The 11,215-nt window shown below is 27.0% G+C and overlaps 1 protein-coding gene across 1 annotated transcript; it reads right to left on the bottom strand.

Moving 5' to 3' along the window:
* Nucleotides 1-4,513: 4,513 nt before the first annotated feature.
* On the bottom strand, nucleotides 4,514-6,377 carry LOC132917314 (glutathione S-transferase-like). The gene is made up of 4 exons (XM_060978010.1): nucleotides 5,894-6,377; nucleotides 5,231-5,398; nucleotides 5,013-5,155; nucleotides 4,514-4,928 (listed from the first exon to the last, which is right to left on the bottom strand). The coding sequence occupies exons 1-4, from the start codon at nucleotides 6,024-6,026 to the stop codon at nucleotides 4,755-4,757; spliced, it is 618 nt and encodes a 205-aa protein (XP_060833993.1). The 5' UTR covers nucleotides 6,027-6,377; the 3' UTR covers nucleotides 4,514-4,754.
* Nucleotides 6,378-11,215: the final 4,838 nt, after the last annotated feature.

Raw genomic sequence — 11,215 nt, 5'->3', positions numbered from 1 at the left:
AACAAATATATTTAAAAAACACATTTTAAAATTGGTGATATTATGCATGAAAAACCACTTTATACGTCATATTCTATATTTATGAATTATAAACTAAAAAAATATACTCATAACAAATTACATCATGTTGCCCGAATTTTCAATTATTTTGAACCGGATGCGTTAATCTAACTAAAGGTGCCTTATTTTTACCTGGTAGGCAACTTATCTCTGAGCTTTGCTTGTGTGGATTACGGAGATTTTCGATTATTTATCTAATGACTCCAAAAAATATATTTTTATAATTCAGTTTTTTGCAGGATGGAGAAGGTAAAGTTTAAAATTCAATGAATAAAAAAAATTCAAAAATTATAAATGCTAAAATATATTTTATGGTTAAATTTGAAAAAGAATAGTTAAAATCGGTCAGATCATTTAGATTATACTATAATATTATACATTTTGTTCTAATATTAAATTTTGTTCAAATCACGAAATGTACAATACCAAACTTTGTACATAACGTATAATATATTTGTCTATATTATAAATTATAATATTATACACTATATTGTTAAATATTTTTATTTTAGTTTTTAACATATTTTATCAATAGACGACAATTATACTTTGGATTTATTATTTATAATTGATATAATCATAATAATAGAATGATTCTTAATTACAGCAAATAACATTTTATTCAACAAGAAATAGCTTATTTATTATACTACCTAGGTTTGTAATCATCGTTCAGAGATTTAAATTTTTCTCCATAAATCTGTGAGAAATATAAAAATAATTTGCATATTTGTTCTATTATCTATGGGCTATAATATATATTTTATCATTAATTATATATTCAGTAAAAAAAAAAATTATAACTGAGTCTTACCACCTATATATTATGTTAGCTTCCAGCCTATATAATGAAATTGACACAAGACAATTTGAAAAATTTGTAGTTCAAGTATTTTTTAACAAACAGACTTATATAATATCTTAGTTATAATTTGTAAATAATAAATATACGTATGTATTGGTGTATATGTGAATATTTGAAGGCAACAACGTGCTGACGAATATGCCCAATGTTTATATAGTGCTTTTTTTGTTTATATAATCATTTTTGACTTAAGGTAAAATGGTATAACATTATTTTGTCCAAAATATTCATAAGAAAACCTTAACATTTTCTGAGTGGGTATCACACAGAAAAAAAATTTGTTGAGACTAATTTGCCATAGTGTGTACAAACTACAAATTATTATCTATATCACAATGGCGTGAGCTTACCGTGGATTTGGTTTTGGTACCTACAAATATTATTATACAAAAAAAGCAATAATCAATTTGTTAACTATTTTCAATAGTGTTCAAAATAAAAATTAGAAGTCCAAGTACCTTAGTGTGGAAATAAGAAACCCGAAAATTATAAAATAAATAAAAAACGTATACTTAGTGCGCTATCTAGTGATAGAACAAAGCGTCGGTCACTGATAGCTTTTCGAAAGTACACCGAACCTTTGAGGTAGATGTCATTGCCGCGTCTTAATGCGTAATCGGATACGGAAAACAACGAATCACACTGTTGGAGGTACGTATCACACCATATTATTATACTATATTATATTTATTAATTACTAATTAGAGATGGGCAAGTAATAATTTTAAAGTTTTCATTTTAATATTTGAGAATTGATCCTACATGTGACAATTAGCGAATATTGGGATTCACATTATAATATCATTTATACATTGCCTATTCTTTTTTTTTTTTAATAGATGGGTTTATTAAGCATGGAAATTATATTTTGATTGTTTCATAATAATTTTCTATAATGCGGAATTCGTTTTTGACCTTCAGAAATTAGAAAAGCTAAAATTGTTAATTTTAATTGTGTTTGGCTGCAATTTGTGCATTTCATGTTAGGCACAATTTAGAATCAGACCATCAAATTGTAAACATGAGTCCCTTCATGTGACTATACTTTAGAGTCTTTTTATTATGGCCTCTTTATTAAAACTTTTTGTTTGACTAGAGTTCTATCGAGTGTTTTATTTAATTTATAACCAATTTATATTTGAGTTAAGTTTTAATAATGACTTATTACAAATTAACATACTTCAATTGCACTGCTCTGGGAAAAGTCATACGATTCCTTCTATCTCATAAAAAATACTGATTCGAACCTAACCGTATCGATATTGAACAATTACAATTAGTCACACACTATAAGTTATTTAAAATGTTAAGAGTTAACGTACGATGTACTGTAGACGTATGTTAGATAGGTATATATTTTTTCAAAAGTCTGTGAACTAATGAAGGAAAATAATTGAGTTAATTAAGTTGAGTTACAAATTATAATAGTTATTAATTACCAAATAATATAATATTTAACTAAAAAATTTAAATTTCAATATTTTGAAGAAAACGATTAACTCAGTTAAAAATAGCTTAGTTAATTTTATATGTTTCATCTGCGTAATAAAACGGTGCAAATATGTAATATTGTACAACTTTTAAATTGTATTAAAATAATTTTGTTAAAAATGCATTCAAATGACCCATTTTATAACATACTAAAATATATGATATTATATAGATCATATAATTAAACAGTTTTTATGTCGTTTTGTATTATGTAAATTTTATTTTTTACTTATCCCATATGGTAAAGATCTGTTGTTAGAAAACCGATAGTAAAATATGAATCTTCAGTTATTTGTCATTATTTAGCGATAATGACTTTTTATTAAGCTATAGTGATAATTGGAAATCTTTATTGGAAAATAAATAAAAGAAAAAATCTTTTGTAAATTAGTTGAATGGCGTGGTGGTTTTTTACTTTTTATATTATATATTTTTATATTTATCAGTCACTTATCCAAATATTGTTACTGTTGCAATGCTAGTGTATTACATAATATCCTCGACCCTCGTGTTTATGAGTATTTAAGCCTCATGCATAGGCATGAAATTTCCGCTCGTTACTGCTTGTTTGATGACCTTATATATTTAATATTTTTTTGTAAAAGTTAGTTTTTTGGTGTACGTACATAATAGAGATATTAAAAATTAGTCAAGGTGAATTTTGTTTTTAATTTTACTATATTATGAATTTCCTTACTTAAACTGTATATTTTTATTCTTTAATGATAAATTGCATACGATTTGATTGTTGTGAGTTATAATAATGTTATGTACATCAAAATAAATTATTTTGATTGAATTAGTTCAATATATTTATTCTATTGTACAGTGTACACCATAGGGCATTTACGAGATTGAGCAGCCCTACAATAACGTGTCATTTTAATCTACGATTCCAAATCTCTATGGTAAGGTTAATAATACATTATCATTAAGACATTAAATAAAATCAATATTATAATATTATAGTGATGATATATTAAAAGAGTTTTATGATGTACACCATATTATGAATAATTTTAATTGAAATATAAATACTGAACAGCTAAAATAAACTATACATGACTATAATACCTATTATACTATAAACTTTTTGAAACTGTTAATTATTAGTTATTATATAGTTATATTTAGTTCGAATCATTAGATAAAACAAATTTAATGTAGTTGGTATTTTGTGTTAAAAGTAAAAACTCTCAATATTCAAAATAATTGAGAAAAATTAAAAGAAAAATAGTTTTTGTGAAATGTACACCTATAACTCGTGTTATTTTATATTTTTATTTTGGTTGTCATATATTTTTTTATTTGAGTAATTGAATTGGAAGAGTTTTTTTCTTTTATTCTTAAATAATTTTTAAATTTAAATTTAAATAGGGATTTTTTTATGAATTTTATCCAAAACTTGATCATATTGTTGTTCCTCTTTAATGACATTTTTAAGTCATTTAACTATGACGAGTAAAATAAAATAAATTTTAAATTTAAATTTTGATCTTATTATGTTAGATATTACTATGCATCATTGAAGGCCAATTTTAAAATAACAAAATTAATATATTTAAAAAACAAATGTTTTATTTGAATTAAAATTAAAAATAAATTTGGGCATATAAAAGCAATTCATCCCCAACTCCATCTAGAGTGTAAAAAAACAAATAATTACATTTAATTATCATATTTTATTTTTATTGACAACTCAATTCAAAATGTTTACTTAGAATTTTTACTAGAACGATTCTTTGTAATTTTTAATTGTTGTATTATATATAATAAATATGACACAAAATAAAAACTTATAAACATATGTAACAATAATTTTCTGTAAAGCATATAAATAAAATAAATAATTGCGCTTGGAATTTTAGTGATACAAGTATAAGCAATGAAAGTGACAAAAGTTATATTTTATAGTATTATATATTTATACATATATATATATAATTTATTATTTGATACAATATCGAGAAAATTCTCATTTTATATTCATTATTTCGTTTAATACAAACATTTATATTATATACCCTGAGCTTTGTTAACTTGCCGCTATAGATAGTACCCCAATCAGCCGAAATGTATGAAAAGAATAAAATAAAATACGTATTCATGATACAAGTATATTATAATAGATACAAAACTTAAATAAATAAAATTCCATTATAAATGTTCTAGTACAGTAGTACCAGATGTGCATCTTGCATTAACTGGGTAAGAAAAAATTACAAAATTATTAATTTGTCTCTGATATAACATTCCACGTTATTCGTATAAAATCATTATTGCCATGGTCATATTGGAACTAACAGTAAAATCCCAAAATTAGTTATAATTGGACACATCACATGGAGAATGCAGGTCTTTTTGCTTGGCCGACCCACGATTTAATTTGAGGTATTTCCAATATTTTTCTTTTATGCGCTTGTAATTTTGGACGGCTCTCTAAAAGGTCCACTTTTGCCATATAGTTCAAAAAATCTAAACAAGCTACAAAGTATATATCAGCCCAGGACAACTAAAATAAATAAAACAAAACAATGCAAGCATCGGTTAGAACTTAAAATAATAAATATACTGTAGATAATTAAATTAGCATTACCTTTCCATTTACAAAATAACCGTCATTTTCACCTACAGTATTTTCAAATTTATTCATATACAACGGAATAGTTTCGTTTATTAAAGTTACATATTTTTCAGCTTTAGATTTTTCATTTGGATCAAATGTATGTGACGATAAAGCTATGAAAATAATAAACAAATACACATATTTATTATTATAATCTTAAAAATCAAAACTACCATTTTATATTTTACCTTGTCGTAAATCATTAACATTATCAACAGCAATATCGATCATTAAAGATTCCCAATCATCGCTACCTGCTAATCCAGATTTTTTTGATAGATAACGGCATATGGCTATTGATTGATTCAATATTTTACCATCGATTTCTAAAATTGGAACTTTTCCGAATGGCATTGCTATAAAACAAATAAAATAAATTATATGATGAACTTTAAAAGATAATTTAGGTATATTTTATAGGGCTATAAAATATACTAAGTATTTATATGCATAATTTATATACGTAATATTCGATTACATTAGATTATGAGTTTTTTTTTTATAAGTACATTGTGCATTGTTAATATACTTTTAACGTACCTAATGGATATATTTGTATTAATTTCGCTCTATTTTAGTTATTATTTTATTTTTTTCATAAACTAATAAATATTTTGCTTTTATTATAAAATTATACTATATAGAATAAAAACAAAATCATAATCTACTAAAATACTTAAAAATAATACTGCATTTTTTTTTTATGTTTCTTTAATTAATTTGTGTGTACATTTGAATATTTATATAAACTTTTTTTTTCACTGTTACTTGATATCCAATTATTCACCACAATCATATAATGATAATTTCATAAAATATTAGTATTTATTTAAAATGTTTTCATTACTTACTGGGTTTGATTGATGGCCATTGTTCACGTTCGAACCGAAAATCTTCAAAATCAATTTCTAAATAAGCCAAGAGAAATCTAATAGGTTCTGCCAGTGCAGGAAAATTGAAGTATGTGAGTTTGTACACCGACATTTTTTTTGCTAAACTTCTTTCTATTAGTTTTAAGATTGTTTTTACTTATTTTTTGTTAAATTTTTTGAGTGTTTATTTTTAGCAGAACACCATAAAAGAATAGGTGTTTAATACTATTCAATAGTAATATTTATGCGTAGTTTACAAAAGAATAAATAAAAGAATAGATATTTAAAAAAAAACAGTTAACAATTCTGTAACTGTATTACTGTGTCACTAGACCGCAATTATTATAATAATTATGTTTTAATATTTAATCGTTCGTTTATGTACAAATGACGAACTATAAAACATACTTCTTACTAAATATCATAAAACATACTCGTCACTTGTGGCTGTTGTCTATAACATATTTGTGATTTATTTATTTATATCAAGAGATTAAACAAGTATAATAATTTCAAGGTCATTCACGTTTGGCTGATAATAGTTACAGAGGTGGTTATGAAAATAAAATTGAAACTTCTCTGAAACTCACGAAATATTTATCATTTTAATTTACTTACACTTTCCGTCTATGAGATCATCAATCTCAAGTGGCCAATGACGACATTCGGTATAAGTGTTATTAAAATGTATAATATACCCACTACATAATCGTAAACAATTAGCAAATTACCACAATAATACTTGTATTATAATTTTTGTCAGAATCATGAATATTTTATGAAATTACACTAATTAGGTAATGAAATACATTTGATACTTATATACAGTTTATATTGATTTAAAAGCAAATAGGTTACATAATTTATCCATTAAAGATAAATTAATTTATAATTACCTAAACTAAACCTAAACTGTTATTCTGCAGAATGTATAAACAAAAAATAGTTTAATATTACCATAGTTTATTTTATACTTAAGTACCATACTTTATTTCAGGTTCTTAATACATTTTCTTATTAATAATTGTTATATTATATAATAATCTCACTGTATATTTTTGTGTATTATTGCAGGTTTAAGATTTTACTGTATTTTTTTTTATTTTATTAAAATCAAAATATTATAATGATTTACTATCAGATTTATAATTAAAAACAATAAATATTAGTATAATATTTATTATGGAATTAAAAAACTATAATATAACATCATTAAAGAGGTGTCTAGTTATTTTAGTTATAGTGAGACTATTTCAGTTTAATTGGATGATTTTAAGATGTGTTAATTGACCTTAATACTTAATTACTATGAATTATTTTTATATCATATAATACAATTTAAATGATTTCGGTAGTTAAATATATACATTTATTATAATCAATCTATGATATTGTCTATTGATACAATAGATGTTCATTTTTAAAAATTTTAGATCATTTCATAAAAAAAAACTTGTCATAAAATAGCTTACTTATTTTTGGGTATCTCCTAATTGCTTTACGAGTTGGAACAGTTAGCTTAGAGTACGTTTAGTTAACTCTCTAATCTATTGTAGCGTTGGATATAGACATAAAATATAGACAGGTTTAAATAAGTGTAATGTTATAATCAAGTATAGTAGTATTGATTCAACAGATCTTTCTTTTTTGTCGGCTTAAAACCGTAAAAATAGGTTAACTTAATCCAAAATGAATGATATAATTTTCATCAAAATAAAATCAACTTAAATATATCGTCATAAATTACCACCACATAAGATAGTTTTGAAAATCAAGCAATTTACAAAGCGTATATAAAGCGCCATCTAGTAACAAAAATTATGGCTATTGCAAACAATAATGTTCATGGGAGTGTTGTGTTGATAAATTATTTAGTACGTCTACGGCAGATAGCACAACCTTTATCGTTCAGACGCGTTTGCTGTACACAATGGCTAACAACTCTTGAAAGCCCCTTTAATATCCGCCGTGTATCAGTCAGCAATATTACAAACTTCAACAATTTATAAAAAATTAACGACACGTATTTATGCAATTCGTGGTTGAGTGACATTGGTGGTTTTTAAGGGGATCTCGACTATTCCCACCCCTTCGGAATCATTAGACAACACACTTAAACATATTTTTACAAACTCGGGTTTCACCTTCTTGTAATTTATTATATAAAATAATTATCGTATGATTATTAATAATAATACATAATATAAATGATTAAGTATTTATTATTTTACGCAGACAGTATTTTAGCCATTCGCTACGTTATATATGATTAGCGTATTATCACACGTGTTAGATAAATAAACAAATAAATACAATGTAAATAAATCAATAGGCTTATTATAAATAAATAAATAAATTTCGTGTGTGCATAATATTGTCGTAAGATTACGTACGGGACACGCATTTTACCGTTAAACGAATTTACGGATTATTATTAAATGACAATTTATCACGCACCGGTGTAGTGCGTATGTGTCGTTTAAACGTGAATGATTTGTGTGAGCCGCGAGCAGAACGTTCCTATATAATTTTGACGCGTGATCGTCGTATTTGAACGTGGACTAACTTATTTATTAGATACAAGAGCTAGCTGTGTTTTCAGCCGCTGCACGTTGCGCGCACATTACCCGAAACTATTCGAATATATTATTTTTGAAATTAAAATACGAATGCTGTCAACCGCAATAATGTAACAGCGTAACGGTGTAGTGGTTGTGATAATACGAAATAGCAGGTGACGACACCGTAATATAAAATTGTACGCACACGATATTTCGCAAAAACACGAAATTCTACGAAAACGGTTTAGTGAATAATAATACGATTATATCATCTTCAATTTAAATATGAATTGATATAGTAATAGGATTAACCGTTTTCGTAGAATTTTGCGATTTTACGAAATGTTTTACTCGTAATATATTATTACATGATATAGTGTTTTCACCGCACGCTAAACCATATAGGTACTTACCAGCTACTATGTCGTGTTATTACAACGTTGTCGCATTACGGTCGACGACGTTTTTATTTGATTTCGAAAATAGTTGTTCCATAAAATATACATTTGAATAGTTCGAGTAATATCATCATGCGCGTGACGAGTTGAAAATAAAACTTGTGTCCATATAACACTGTACAGCAGAGAGGAGTCGCCTGTTTTATCATTATTGACACTTTTATAATAATATTGAATTGTTAGTTGCACGCGGTAGTGGTTTTACGGTGGGTGTTTATATAATATTATACAATTCATAATAATATATTATACTATAAAATAATTTACTTTTTACATATGATTTTTCAGGAAAAAAAAAATTGTTGAAAATCCGCCACTGCTTGCGTTGTTTAATTTATTATTAACGAGAACGTTACATTTTCCTCGACAATATAACATGTATATTGCATGTATACGTTGAAACCGTTGAAACTTTATCTGTAAAAACCGCGATTACGCGGAAAAAACGATCGACGTCAAAGCTTTCCATTAGCGCCGAGCAACGAAAAATATCGCGGTTATCCGGCTTGCCAGTAACATATACATGTGGTCGGTGGATATTATATGGACCGCAGTACTACGTCTACCGTATTGACCGTGGTTAGTAACTCGGTCACTATGGTTCACATTGGTATAACGGCCGACGTATTCGTAAGTGGGCACCACTATATATTTATCCGCCGTCTACCAGTTAGTCTTAGCTCTTAGGAAAACGTTAACATGGCTGGCCCATCGATACTACAATCAAGACAGGAAATGTTCATAAAAATGACATGTGAACTCGCGGTGACTGCAGTCAGGTACGTATACAAAAAACATTTCTGGGGAGGGGGGTTTACAAAATTTAGCAATACAAATTGTACCGCAACATAATAAAATAGTTTTTTCCTCATTACTCGAAATAATTTCGGGGGGGGGGGGGCGGTTATTTATTTATTCGTTTGACACGTACGACGAACGCTAGTACTAAATCCTTACTAGATAACTGTAACAGTGTGGATGATTATTATTATTATATCTGACATCAATAAACATTCTATGGTTTAAACAAAATATTTCACATTAGATTAAACATCGACGTCTAGTGAATCCAACCAGGCCACCGCCTCGAGGGTTACTTTGGTAAAGTCCTCCGAATCTCCGTCGTCGTACCTTCTTAGTCGGCAGTCCGGAATGTATTAATAAGTGTTGCATCGACTGTGCAATCGCACTCCGGGCACTCTCTAAACTTCCTGTTCGTTGCATCTTCCTCGCAGGTCCGCGCGTATTCGGTTGTGTCTAACCCAGATTTTCCTATAGGGAGAGGTCCACGTTTATAACTGGTACGCGCACGTTATCTACGCGGATGCCTCCGGGTCTCGCTCTCGGCCATTTAGCCTGTCACGCGCGTGGGGTGCTTTTCCTCGCCTCAGCGTTGGTCAGAGCACTTTGTAGAAACTGATACAGTGAAATATTGTTATTTACACGTTATTTACACGTCATGTAGCTGCAAGCTTACGTGTATTATAACTCTAAATTATAATAATATATTATTATGATTCAGTTATTATATACCTGTGGTATTATATTACATAACGATATTACATATCAGAATATTCAGGTAAATTTTCAAAGTGTTCTCGCTTCACTACTAATTTGAATTGTTAGCCTTCTCTCACATACAAATTTCAAAATTTTATGACAATCAAAATTAATTTCGTCATGTCACAATATTAAATAGATAAATAGATCCAATCAAGAATAATAAACAGTTGTTTTACTAAATCGTAATACATAATTTATAAAGTACAAAATGGTTAAATATTAATGCACTCAATGTTATAGTTCAATAGTAAATAAATATATTTTAAGCACGATTATGTCCTAAAATGTGCATTAGATATAAAAATATATAAGCAAAAATATAATATCCTTTATTTGAACACATGTGAAATACAATTGAGTATTGTAGTATTTTCTAGGTAAAGCTACGATGGTTACTTATGCCAAACTTTGCGTGTTTATGATCAATCACGACAACACAGATAAAAACAAAAGCAAAATGACCAATGTAGTTACATTGTACACCAAATATTATCAAATGTATTTAGATATGTTTTATAAATTTAAAAAAAATTGACAGAATTTAAATGTGAATGTGCATTCTGTATAGTAAAATTATATAATATTATTATCTCCAAAAGTTCTGTCATTTAGTCCTTCGAATACAGACCGCGTACAAGCGTTATTGTGCGTGACAAAATGTAAAATCGTGAGCACTCAAGTTGTACAAATTACGTAAAATCGTAAAATAGTACAAGTGG

The sequence above is a fragment of the Rhopalosiphum padi genome, chromosome 1 (assembly GCF_020882245.1).
Source record: "Rhopalosiphum padi isolate XX-2018 chromosome 1, ASM2088224v1, whole genome shotgun sequence".
Classification (NCBI taxonomy): Eukaryota; Metazoa; Arthropoda; class Insecta; order Hemiptera; family Aphididae; genus Rhopalosiphum; species Rhopalosiphum padi.
The sequence above is the reverse complement of the archived record's forward strand: the minus strand, read 5'-3'. Positions and strand labels throughout refer to the sequence as shown.